This window comes from Acomys russatus, chromosome 31 (assembly GCF_903995435.1).
Source record: "Acomys russatus chromosome 31, mAcoRus1.1, whole genome shotgun sequence".
Lineage (NCBI taxonomy): Eukaryota > Metazoa > Chordata > Mammalia > Rodentia > Muridae > Acomys > Acomys russatus.
In genome coordinates, this window is record NC_067167.1 from 9,221,998 (window position 1) to 9,235,692 (window position 13,695).

General features: G+C 45.7%; 1 protein-coding gene across 1 annotated transcript in view; it reads left to right on the forward strand.

Annotated features, from left to right (window-relative positions):
- The first annotated feature begins 9,492 nt into the window (after positions 1-9,492).
- Aldh1l2 (aldehyde dehydrogenase 1 family member L2) overlaps positions 9,493-13,695 on the forward strand; it is a 45,241-nt gene continuing 41,038 nt past the window's right edge. The window contains exon 1 of the mRNA XM_051139861.1: positions 9,493-9,556. Coding sequence (XP_050995818.1) covers positions 9,509-9,556 — 48 coding nt within the window. The 5' untranslated portion in view covers positions 9,493-9,508. The remainder of the gene's footprint in view (positions 9,557-13,695) is intronic.

Genomic DNA, 13,695 nt, shown 5'->3' on the forward strand with positions numbered 1-13,695 from the left:
AAGCTCTCATTTTGGTTTTAATTTGGATAAACAATGTTGAACTGTTACCCTTGGGTTGTATAGTATTGTTGATGGCTTGTTTTTTTTTTTTTTTTCCCCTGCCTTTATCCATTTCATTATTTTATAAATTCAACAGTAAAATGAAAGAAAACGAGTCAGGATTTTCCATCACCTGCTTAGCAGTGTCCTATGGCTGGTTGGCTGCAGTCTTGCCCTCTCTCTCCCCTCTGCCTACTTACCCACCCCACGAAGCTTCCTTGAAAGCCCTGTTGTAGTGATTGCCTTAAAATGTGCTCAGAGACATCTATCTCTCCCTGCAATTGCCCTGGAGGCTGCAGGGAATGATTAAAAAAACAAAACAGCAACAACAACAAAAAAAAAAAAAAAACACACCCTTATTCAAAGAGTGCACACAGTCTTGCTTTTTATTTTAAAATAATAATAAGGTGTCAGGTTTCCTTTGTAATATATCTTTTGTTTGTTTGTTTGTTTTTCGAGACAGGGTTTCTCTGTGTGGCCTTGGCTGTCCTGGACTCACTTTGTAGACCAGGCTGGCCTCAAACTCAACAGCGATCCGCCTGCCTCTGCCTCCCAAGTGCTGGGCTTAAAGGTGTGCGCCACCACCACCCAGCTTTGTAATATATCTTTTAAGAAATGCATTCAGCACCATGGGCTTGTCCCAGGAGTGGCCTGCCTTTGTGTGTCTCCCACTCTCAGTCCCTGCCTGGAGAGTTCATGACTACTGTGCCTCCAGAGACCTTCACACGGCAGCTGAAGCCACAGTCACTCTCCCTAATGCTGGCCATCTGCCCACTCTAGGGTGTCATCTCCAATCACTGTGGGCCACGGGAGAGCCATTGCATCCAATGAAACAAGATCCAACAGAAATGTCTGCTCAACACGTTCTCTGCTAATAAAAATGAAGAGGAATACTGGGCTGGGGGGTATTTTAGGTCCCTGATGATCACTGTTTGGCCCCAAGAGACCTTTAGTAAAATGTATATATGCAATGAGCTCAATAACCAGTGAAATGGAATGACTCTGAATCTTATAGTCTGCCTAACTTTTTTTTTCCAGTCTGCCTAACTTTATTCTGTTCTACAGCAAACAGGCTACTTGACTCTGAGAAATCTATAAAGAGGCTTATCCGGGTTCACAATTCTAGTGTCCAGGAAATCCAAACCACATGGCACCAACATGAGGACCCAACATGGCAGGCAAGCAGACAGGGAACCCTTATTCCCCAAGCATGGCCAAGCACACAAAGTGACCCTGCTTTCTAATATCCTGCTGCCTCCAAAACTAATCCGATGGCAGGAAGCCAACCTCACTGTAAGACCTTGACACTCCCCACTCGACCCCACCTCTTTTAAAGTGTCTACCACCTCAGCTCCTTTGCTAAGCCAAGCCTCTTGGTGAGTTTGGTAACAAGACATCATAGCAAAGAGACATTGACCCAGGGAATGTTTGCTGCTCTTCCAGAGGACCAGAGTTCAATTCCCAGCACCTGTAGCAGCTCACAAAAGCCTGACTCCAGCTCAGAAGCTGAAATGCCCTCTTCTGGCCTACACAGGCACCTGCATACCCAGACATTTAAAAAATAAAACATTTTTCAAAAGCAAGTGCATTATTTATTTTTGGTTTTTCCAGACAGAGTTTCTCTGTGTAGCCTTGACTGTCCTGGACTTGCTTTGTAGACCAGGCTGGCCTTGAACTCAAAGCAATCTGCCTGCCTTTGCCTCCCAAGTGCTGGGATTAAAGGCGTGTGCCACCACACCCGACCACCACACCCGATTCCAATTACAAATTTAAATGTAGAAAGTATTTACTCCCACAATAACTTTGAAGATTTTCATTGCTTTAAAAGAAAAATCCCAATTGTTCTATTTTACCAATAAAGACTCAGGAGCCAGATAATATTCCTTTTTGCAGGGATGATTCAAATATGAGTGTTAAGCCAGGTGGTGGTGGCGCACACCAGTAGTCCCAGCACTTGGGAGGCAGAGGCAGGTGGATCGCTGTGAGTCTGAGGCCAGCCTGGTCTATAAAGCAAGTCCAGGACAGCCAAGGCTACACAGAGAACCTGTCTCGAAAAACCAAAAATAAATAAGTAAATAAATTAAATAAATAAAAAAGCAAGTACATGGCCTTATTTCCAGGAAGAAAATCCCATGTTATATTAGTATTGGGTGAGTTGATTAAGCTTCATTCTTATTCTTTTTCTCTCTCTCCCTCCCTCTCTCTCTCTCTTACTAGACATCACTCACTGCTCCCTCTTACAGATACCTAGACTGATGTTCTCTGGTGCCGAGTTTTTAAATCACAACATTTCTTTTTAATGGTTTTAGTTTCTATTTTATGTTTATATGTACCACTTGTATGCCTGGTGCCCACAGAAGGCAAAAGAGGCCATTGGATCCCCCGAAACTGGAGGTTCCAGGCATTTTGTGAGCCACCACGTGAGTTCTGAGACTAAAACTCAGGAACTCTGGAAGAGCAGCAAGTGCGTTTAACTGCTCTTAACTCTCCCTACCCTCCCCTCCCCCCATAATAACATCATTTCTACTGATTAATTTTAAGCAGTAATTAGAGTACAAGTTAAAAAAAACAGTTAATGGAAATGAGATTCATAGCCGGGCGCGGTGGTGTACACCTTTAATTCCAGCACTTGAGAGGCAGAGGCAGATTGATCGCTGTGAGTTCGAGGCCAGCCTGGTCTACAAAGCAAGTCCAGGACAGCCAAGGCTACACAGAGAAACCTTGTCTCAGGGAAAAAAAAAAAAAGAGATTCATAAGGGTTACATCATTCTTGTGTACAATAAAATAGAATATTCAGGATAATAATGTATAAAAACAGAGACAAACAGCAGTTTTCCCACACAGGCAAAGTGGCCAAAAGTCAATCAGTCAGAAAAAACCCACCAAACGAGGACAAAGTGACACATGGAACTTTATTCTAAAATCCGTTGCAGGATATCAGATCTCACTGTGATCCCTGAGATTGTGAACTACAAAAACTTGTCTTTTGTTTGATGCAGTTGAGCCCTAACACACACTTTTAATCCAAGAGCTTTCTGTACACAGGATTTAATAAAGTTAACCCTAGGTCAAGAGACAGGGCAAGAAACCAGCTGACAGGGATTAAAGAGTAGAAAGGATGGGCCTGGAGAGATGGCTCAGAGGTTAAGAGCTCTGGCTGGTCTTTCAGAGGTCCTGAGTTCAATTCCCAGCAACCACATGGTGGTTCACGACCACCTATTATGAGATCTGGTGCCCTCTTCTGGCGAGCAAGTGTACACGCAGGCAGAACACTATACACATAATAAATAAATAAAATCTTAAAAAAAAAAAAAGAAGTTTTAAAAATAGAGTAGAAGGTGGGATATGACTTTCTCACGTACTCTGGTGCCTCACATTTGACCATGTCCCCTGGAGAGGGAGACCTGGTGGCACTCAGAGGAAAGACAGCAGGTTACCAAGAAGAGACTTGATACCCTATGAGCATATACAGGGGGAGGTAATCCCCCTCAGGAACAGTCATAGGGGAGGGGAATAAGGGGGAAATGGGAGGGAGGGAAGAATGGGAGGATACAAGGGATGGGATAACCATTGAGATGTAACAAGAATAAGTTAATAAAAAAAATAGAGTAGAAGGGACTTTGAATGGTATTTAAGACAGTGTAGAAGTGGAAGGAGTTTTTAGCTCTTTGGCTCTTAGCTCTTTAGCTTTTGAGATCTTCAGCCCCCTAGCTTTTGGCATTTCAGGGCTAGCAAGCCTTTGGCCTTGGGGTTTTTGTCCTTTTCCACCTGGGCTATCAGCTGAGTTAGTGAGCCTTTTGGGCCTTTTCCATCTGGACATGAGCTGAGTAGGAAGGTCAGCTGGTGCTTTCTCTGCCTCTGAGCCAGCAGGTTTTTCACCCCAGCATCTGGCTCCTGAGTCTTTATTGGTAAAATAGAACAATTGGCATTTTCTTTAAAAACAATGAAAATCTTCAAAGTTATTGTGGGAATAAATACTTTCTACATTTAAAGTTTGTAATTGGATCTGGGTGTGGTGTGTGGGCCTGAGAACCTGAGTTCAAATCCCCGGCACCCAGCTAACAAGCTGTGTACCTGTAACCACAGAGCTAAAGGCAGTCTCAAAAGGGTAAGATGGGAGCCAGGTGTGGTGGCACACATCTTTAATCCCAGCACTTGGGAGGCAGAGGCAGGTGGATCACTGTGAGTTCGAGGCCAGCCTGGTCTACAGAGCGAGTCCAGGACAGCCAAGGCTACACAGAGAAAACCCATCTTGAAAAACAAAAAACAACAACAAAAGGGGTAAGATGGCCCAACAGGTAAAGGCAGCCACAAAGCTAGCTCCAGGTTCAGTAAAAATAAATAAACAAATAAATAACTGTTTCAGGAGAATAGGACGGAGCGCAATAAAGCAGGACAGCTGGCATCCTTCTCTAGCCTCCTGGTATACAGGACACCTATGTCCTTTTCTGGACTCCTGGTGTACACATGGACAGGCACAGCTCCGCACATATGTGTACACACGTACACACACACACACACACACACACACACACACACACACACACACACACCCCAAATAAAATAAAATACAAATAAAGTAAAAAAAAAAAATTATCTGGGCTGGAGCAATGGCTCACAGTTTAAGAGCACTGCCTGTACTTCTAAAGGTCCTGAGTTCAATTCCCAGCAACTACATGTTGGCTCACAAGCCATCTACAATGAAATCTGGTGCCCTCTTCTGGCCTGCAGGTGTTACATGCAGGCAGAACACTACATACATAATAAATAAATAGATCTTTAAAAAAATTATCTGTGTCAAGTGAGTAAAACAGAACAAATGTAGAAGTGGAATGCGTGGGGAGGGGAAAAGAGGAGTGTAAGCTCAGTTTTCTTAGAAAATATATTTTATTACCAACTTATTAACAGAGAGTACCTCACTTACAATCTGACTAACCTGAACAATAGGAAAAGAAGATTAAAGAATACAGTAATGAAACCGTGAAGAAATCAGTTCCGAGGAACACTTCTCCTGGTGTAATCAGCAGGATTTCTTCTGATGGAACCTGGAGCAACCAGAACCCAGAACCTCAGCAGGAGCCCAGAGGCCTGAAGCCTTCCCTCGAACGGTTCTCTCTAGGAGCATCTCGAAGTGGAACGATGAACAGCCAAAACTATCCCAAGTCTCCAAAGGCCCTGCCTCCTGTTTTTGGATCACATTTATACATCCTCTCAAAATTTGTTCAAGGATATTTTTCAGCTGGTTAACAACCAATCTCCCCCTCATGATGGTTTGACTTCCAAGGGGATAAACATCACCTGCTTTCTCACAAGTCTTTTTCTCATCCCCTACTTGTGATCTAAACAAAAAATATGTGTATCTCTCCTGCAGAGGAGAGGAGACACCGGAGGGTGACACCTTAAGAGAGATGAATGGGATAGAATTGAGAAATTCTGCTCACTGACTTTTGTCTTTTGGTTGGGAAATTCCTGCTGTTAGCGACGTGGACCAGCCTGATGGTCAGGCAACTTGGGACTCTCCGGTGTGCTGGAAGTTTGTATCTGAGATAGAGGGAAAAGGTAGCCACAACACTTAAGTTCTGTAATCTAAAAATGTCTTTCGTTTAGGCCTTTTATTTTTGGTCCTCCTCAGCTGGTGCACTCAATTCACATTGCTTCCTCTGTTTTGAAGACAAATTGGAATTTAAAAGGATTCCATGAAAACTTTAAAAGTCCCCTAACATAAATTTTTTTTCTAGAACAAAACACTGAGATAAAGGATTTACGTGATAAAAGTGACATTATAAAATGACACTGTGAATAATAGAATAAAGAACAGCAAGAAAAATGTGAGAATATAGTCACTTTAATATTCTTTTTCTGTGAATTAGGAAAAACTATGTCATGGTCCGTTTTATTTTTTCATTGTTGAGGACTTCATACATGAATATCACGTGTTTTGATCAAATCCATCCCTACTTCCCCCCTTTCAAATCATCCTCTATCCCAGGCGCCATCTTCCGTTACCAACTTCACATGTTAGCTGCATAGTCACTACTCAAAAACTCCCCGAGTCCGCTTAGTGGGCCTGTATGTACGTGGGTGTAGGATTATCTGCTGGGGGATGGGCAGCCCTTCAGGAGCCACAGGCCTGAAGAAGACACTCTTCCTCCTCAGCAGCTGCTAACTGCCAGTAGCTTCACACCTAGTGCTGCCATTTCAAGAGCCCCTCCCATGCCCGTGCTGGGATTTCGGCTGGCTCGATCTTGGGCGGACCTTGTGAATGTTGGCACAGGTGTGAGCTCTCCTGTGCTGTCATGCCCAGCAGATACTGTTTCAAGGCAGGCATCCGCCGCTTCTGGAGCTGACAGCCTTTCTACCCTTTCCTCCGTGGTGTGGGGACCTACATCCACCCTGAACTCCCCGTCAACAGATAGCTGGTGTTCGTTGGTTAGCGCTTTCCGTATTTCACTAGGAACGGAATGGCGCCCCTGTGCTCTGCCAGAATCGTAACTTTGAGGACCCGCTCAAGGCCGTGCACACTGCAGGTGCCTCAGATCTCCTGGCTTTTTTGTTACTCTCAGGCACAGCTATCACTTTTCATCCTCCGGTTTCAAATCGCAACTCAGAGGCCTTTCGGTCCTAAACTCATTTCACCACCTGAATTTCCTTCCTCTCAAGTCATCATTTGTCAAATGATTTCTCTCGCCTGCAAAGTCCATTTCTTTAGCTTATAAGACAATTGTGGAGACAGATGGTGTTTTATTCATCTTTACAGCTCTTCTCCATTACAGTGATCTGTACACTGTTATCTTGATAAATGTATAAATGTTTACAAAGTTTCAATGCATCTTACGTATAGTTTCATTATATCAATCTTTACACTTTTTTCTTAGTAATAGTCTACTACTTGAACTGAAATTCACTTTTTATTTAGGAAGTATGAGAATTTCAGAATAAAAGATATTTCAGCTTAGAAAATGTTTAGTCTGTTTTATTCCTCAGATACCAAAGGCAGATTTAAACACACACACACACACACACACACACACACACACACACACACACAGATTTATTTATTTACATGTTTTATGTATTTATGTATATAAGTACTTTGCCTGCACGTACATCTGTCCACCAGAAGACAGCATCAGAGCTGCTTTGTGGATTCTGAGCTGCCATGTGGATGCTGGGAATTGAACTCAGGACCTTCAGAAGAGCAGTGAGTGCTGTTAACCACTGAGCCACCCCTCCAGGCCCCGTGAAGGCAGATCTTTTTTGGGGCAGGGTGGGTTTCAAGATGGGGTTTCTCTGTGTAGCCTTGGCTGTCCTGGACTTGCATTGTAGACCAAGCTGGCCTCGAACTCACAGGGATCCACCTGCCTCTGCCTCCCGAGTGCTGGGATTAAAGGCGTGCGCCACCACCACGCCCAACCTGAAGGCAGATTCTTAAGTAAAATGATCTGGGCTGGACATTCATTCGCTTCCGAGAAGGTTCAGTTTAGGCTACACCATTCCCACAAGCTGACACACAGATAAGCAAAACTGAAACAAAAATCTAGTCTTGCGATATTGGTAGGATTATGGGCAGTGTCCTGGCTGGGGACTGGGGAGAAGGCTCCATGATCAAGAGCTCACACTGTGCTTACAGGAGACCAGAGTCCAGTTCCCACCACCCACTTCCGGCGACTCCTTTCTGACTGCTTGTGCCAGCACCCATATGCAGAAACCCACCTACAGACAACACACTGCCCATAATTTAAAATGGAGTAAACCTTTATAAGGAAAGAAAGAAGCTCACTAAACAACATGCAGGAACGGAGTGCTCAAATGTGAGATAGATTTAAGCAGGGGATTCAGTAACATTTGCACGCAATATTCACATCATTACAAAGAAAATAACAGAGTTGCTAGCAACCCTCGAACCAACACATTTCACCATGTGTTTGTTACGTCTTTGGGTTAAAAAGATTGTATTGTTCGTGCAATGAGAGGTAGGGGATAAGAAAGTGAAGCCTTTTCTTTTTCTTTTTCTTTTTTTTTTTTTTTCGAGACAGGGTCTCTCTGTGTAGCCTTGGCCATCGTGGACTCACTTTGTACACCAGGCTGGCCTCAAACTCACAGCGATCCGCCTGCCTCTGCCTCCCGAGTGCTGGGATTAAAGGCGTGCACCACCACGCCCGGCGTGAAGTCTTTTCTATAGGCATTCAGTGCCTATAGACTTGTTTCATTAGGGACAATGAGCCCGACAAAGAGTAACTCATACGTATGGAAACGGCAGAGACAGTTGTCAATCTGTTCAATCAATGAGCTCACAGTAAACAGTTGGGGAAAAAATAGTCACATGTGAAGAAGAACACCAAGAAACGAGTGAACACCACGCTCCAAGCAGCCCGCAACTCCAAGGCTTCCACTACAGCATGTGTGAGAGTTTCCTCAGAGAGGCAAGGGACAAATGCAGGTAGGAGTTATCTCCTGGGGATCAGATCTGTGCGACAAGCCTGATATCGCATCCTTGGATGATCCAGGTATCAGGTTATAGCTGAAGTGAGGGTGACCAGCGCCTTACCTTCCCGGATCAAGCCATACAAGCCTGTCTGTCGCTTTCCGGAGACTGGCTTGGCAAGTGTTCGGATTTCATTTCTGTTGCAAATGCCCCGACAAAAAGCAGTTTAGGAGCGTGGCTCATGCCTGTCATCCCAGCATTCAGCGAGTTCAGCCAAGGCTACACAGAGAAGCCCTATCTCGAAAAACAAACAAAGACTTTATTCAATTTAGGAGTCCAGGTTATTAGCCATCATTGTCCAGAATAGGAGAGAGGAGAGAGAGAGAGAGAGAGAGAGAGAGAGAGAGAGAGAGAGAGAGAGAGAGAGAGAGAGAGAGAGAGAGAGAGAGAATGAAAATAAATGCATACATGCTTACTGGCTCAGCGTTTTTTGGTTGGTTGGTTGTTTGGTTGGTTGGTTTTTTTGTTTTTTGTTTTTTTCACTCTTCCGCACTTGCAGTTCAGGGTCTAAGCCCATGAAACGGTGCCACCCATAATCAGGATGCATCTTGTCACCTCAGTTAATCCAAGAACTATTCCATTCAGCATGCCTGATTCAGGAAATCCCTTTCCCAGGCCGGTTCTACCTCTTGCCAAGTCCTGCCTCTCAGGGTGTCCGATTGAATTATAAAGCACACGCCTGACTCCGAGGTCTGAGTAACTAACTAGTGCAAGGTCTCACCTCTAGCGAACACCGAGGAGCAGAGGCAGAGTCCAGCTTCCAAGAGCTGCCCCTGGGGTTGGGCACCAGCTCCTTCCCAAGACCCGCTGCAGGTCACGTGTGCTTAGGAGCAGGAGCTCTGCCAACCTAAGGGCGGGCCCTGCCAGCCGAGGGGGCGGGGCCGCGAGCAGAGCTTGCACTGAGCCGAAGCGGAGCACTCAGCCCTCTGAAGCCCTGGTGCCCACTCCCCTCGCCTGCCTCCCGCGCGCGCGCTCCTCCGCATCATGCTGTGGCGGGGCAGCCAGGTGCTACGGCACTTCTCCACTGGCCAGGTGAGTCCAGTCAAGGCAAGCCTCCACGTTCTGGTCTTGCTTTCTAGACCTCAGGGAGTTGCAGGGCCAGGGCGGCCAGGCTGGGGTGGGGCAGTGATGCTCAGACATTGTTAGAAGGGACCACCGTAGCGTTTCTTTTCAGCCTGAGAGACTCTAGAGAGGGCTGCGTCTGTATCCGGGATGGGAACTGTCAAGTGAGCCTTTGTCTCAAACGAGGTATGAGCTGTCAACGCGGTTACTGAACGTGGTGTCAGGTCTGGCTAGGATGACAAGCTGGGGGCTGACAATGGGTAAAGGGACAGGAGCCAGCGCCTGGTTTCTTCCCTTTTGCATTTCAACCCAGAGGTTCCCTGACTCCCGACGACGTGCGCGCTGTATAGCATCGCGACGATGGTTTAGTGTGGGCACTGAGCCCTGGCCTTGCAAGGTTTACCAGATGTGACCGGGACCCGGGCAACTCGGCCCACTGCAAACAGGGACAGCCCGGCGCTTCCCACCGAGTAGACTTCCAGGATCACCCAGCGCTTCGGGAGTAGCCACGCTGGAACGGTGTAAAACTGTAGAGTTAAGACCCGGGCCCTGGCCCAGCCCACACACAGGCTTGGGATTGCATCAGCGCTTCTAGAAATGGAACGGGAGCCGACACGTTGCAAGTGGCTGTGCCTTAGCACTTTGGTGGGCCTTGGGAGAAGTGCCTTTCTGAGACTAGACAATTCAGGCTGTTCCGGCAAAAGAAAGCGACTACCGTGTGCACGTGTGTGCACGTAATCACATTTGTAAGCAGTTAGAAGAGTCCCCCCTGGCCCAGCTGGTTTTACTCTGACAATGCCGTATGTAAAAAAGTTGAAGGCGGAATCCTAAGCAGCCCTAAGAATTGATTCAGACTTGCATTTATTTCAAAGTTTGCTACTTACAATCAACACTAGTGACTTTCGGGAACAGTCATAGCTTATAAAATCTGAAGGGCAAGCAACACCTGTCTGCCCTGGGTTTTTGACTACAAGAGGACGTGTCTATTACGCTGGCCTTTGTCACCGCCTTCTCAGTGAACTGTTGGAAAGCTGAAAGTAACGAATTTCTGAAAGATGAGATAATATCCGCGCTGGGGTTACAGACATTTTTAGTTTAAAAGAAAAAAAAAAAAAAAAAAAAAAAAGCTAAAGCCAAGCATGGTGGCGCATGCCTGTAATCCCAGCACTCTGGGAGGCAGAGGCAGGTGAATTAATGTGAGTTTGAAAAGACGCTGAACAAGCCAAGTGACAGACACCAAGAATAGAAACACAGCTGAGTGAAGCAGCAGGAGGTCCCAGGGGCCTACTGTTCCCAGGAATCCATGTGGGAAGGTATCCCCAAACAGAGCTGGGAAGTGGGGCACAGCTCTGCAGGGCCAAAAGGAAGACGGAGAAGGACGAGGGAAGAAGCAGGGATATTTCACTCTGTAGATAATGTAGACCAGGTTTTTTGGACTGTGAGAATTATTTTTTTAAATGAACACACACGTGACTAATAAGAATATAAATAGCCGGGCACGGTGGCACGCGCCTTTAACCCCAGCATTCAAGTAGGCAGAGGCAGGAGGATCTCTGGGAGTTTGAGGCAAGCCTGGTCTACAAAGCGAGTCCAGGACAGCCGGGACTACAAGAGAAACCCTGTCTCGAAAAACCAAAACACCAAACAAACAAACAAAAAAACAACCCAACAACAACAACAACAAATTAAACCAAACCAAAACAAGAATATAAAATAGTACAACCACTTTGGAAAGCAGTTTGATAGGTTCTTTGTAAAATTTTAAATCACATTTTATCGGGGGAGAGGCATGCTATGGCAATTTACAGGGCAATTTTTAGTAGTTGATTCTTCCTTCCATCTTGTTGGTCCTGGAAATCAAACCCAGGTCCCCATGCTTGGCACCAAGTGCCCTTACCAGGTGAGCCTTGTGGTAAAGCTGTCTGGTATAGCACCAAACAGCATCTCTACCATGTGATGCTGCTTTACTCTCTTAGGTTTTTATTTGTTCATTTCCACGGGGTCTGGGATGGAGGCCTGAGCCTCCCACATACAAAGCACGTGCTGTATCCCCTGAGTTACATCCCAAGACCCACACTCCTAAGTACTCATTGACCCACGAGCAATAAAGCCTTAATGCTCACCCAAAAACCTAACTGCAAATGTTTATAGGGGCTTTCCTATAATCACCCCCAATTGCAAAGATCTTAATTGTCCTCAGCTGGTGATGGGATAAACAGATCATAAGACCATGCATATGGTAGTGGATTTTATACCTGGCATGGGAGAAAAGAACCGCTGGTGTCCACACTGGGAATGAAACTCAAACATGTGTGTTAAACATATGAAGTCACTCAAAGGTCTAGATATTCACTGACCTTTTTGAAGAGGATATAGGGACAGAAGAAAAATCACTAGTTCTCTGGAGTTGATGGGCACAATGACATAGTAGTGGGTACTGGTACTCTGGCTGCTGTAGTAGGTATTTATGTGATCCAAATTCATAGGCATGTACGTAAGAAAAGGCACGTTTGATGGTCTCTAAACTGTACTTTGCATTAGTCTGATTACTGTAGCTATTACAAAATACAGGAGGCTGGAATCTTCATAAAAAAAATATACTAATTTAGCTCTCCTCAGTTCTGGAGGCTTGAGAACATGGTACCAGCATCTCCTTGGCTCTGGGAAGGTCTCAGAGAGATGACATCACAACGGTGGATGCATTGGAGCCTAAAGATGTCTCCCCCCACTACTTTTCCTTAAATGTTCTGTGGTCACCAGTTTCAGGCCAGGAGCTCTCTCTAGTCATCGACGCTAAGCCTCCTTCTTCAGGCCTCACCTCTCGACAGGCCTTGGTGTTGACATCCTCTTTTAAAATGTTTTTTTATTCTTTCTTTCTTTCTTCTATTTTTTCCCCCTTAAAAAGATGTCTGAGAGATGCTTGAAGAGCCAGCTCAGAGGTTAAGAGCACTTGCTGCTCTTGCAGAAGATGCGAGTTCAGTTCCCTGCCTCTGTGGGAGGGCCCTGCAGGCAGGGAAAAGCGATCAGGGTGAGGTAAGAATAAAGCTCAGATTGGCCTGATTTTGATAGTTGGTGCTGGGCCAAGACCTCTAGAGTCTGACCCACCCCGATCATTTTACTTTAGCCATACTAAGCACAGCACAAGTTTGGAAGAAAGTTTTCAGACAACAAGTAATTCTGCCCATGAGCACAACCGTTGACCTAGAAACAGTGCTCAAGATAAGGACCTGGGGAGACTGACTGAGGTACGCATAATGCCTGCGGGTGTCAGGATTGGCCTGGTCCATAACATAGCATAGAACTCACTTAGACTGTTGTAAAGTACAAGAGACATCTCTCAAAAGGATGAGCTTTGCCTGGCAGTTGTGGCACACGTCTTTAATCCCAGCCCTCGGGAGGCAGAGGCAGGAGGATCACTGTTGAGCTCGAGGCCAACCTGGTCTACAAAGCGAGTCCAGGACAGCCAAGATAACATAGAGAAACCCTGTCTCGAAATCAACAACAACAACAACAAAACCAAAAAACAAACAAACAAAAAAGTATGAGCTTTATGACAGAAGTATGCTCAAGGCTTTGGGGTGGGGGAACTCTGGGATAAACTAACAATATTCTGGGGGACACAGGTGGAACCTGGCCCAAAAGGTAGCAAGGGATTACCAAATCGTAAGCTACAACACCCTCCCCCACACCCAGTCTGAGGAAAACACCTCATTCCATTGAAGAGAAGTTCTGTGTTTAACGTTCTTGGCGACTCCAGGGCCCATCTGGGTGCACAAGGACCTTTTTTTTTTCTGTCCTCTACAATCTTCTGTGGTGGGCAGCTCACCATCACCTGTAATTCCAACACCACTTCCTGGCCTCTGAGGCCATCAGGCACTCATGGCATAAACCCACACAGACACATACACATTAGTAATGTAAAAGGAAGGAATCTTTTTTTAAAAAAGCAGTTTTAAAAAGCGGTGAGGGATGGACTCGTAGCAGAACTCTGGCCTGGCATACACAATGACTGAACTTTGACTCCCCTACCACTGAGGGGGGCAAAAATCAGTATGACACCAGATGAACACCTTCAGCATAAAATTACGCAAAAAGGAAGCCAAGTCGCA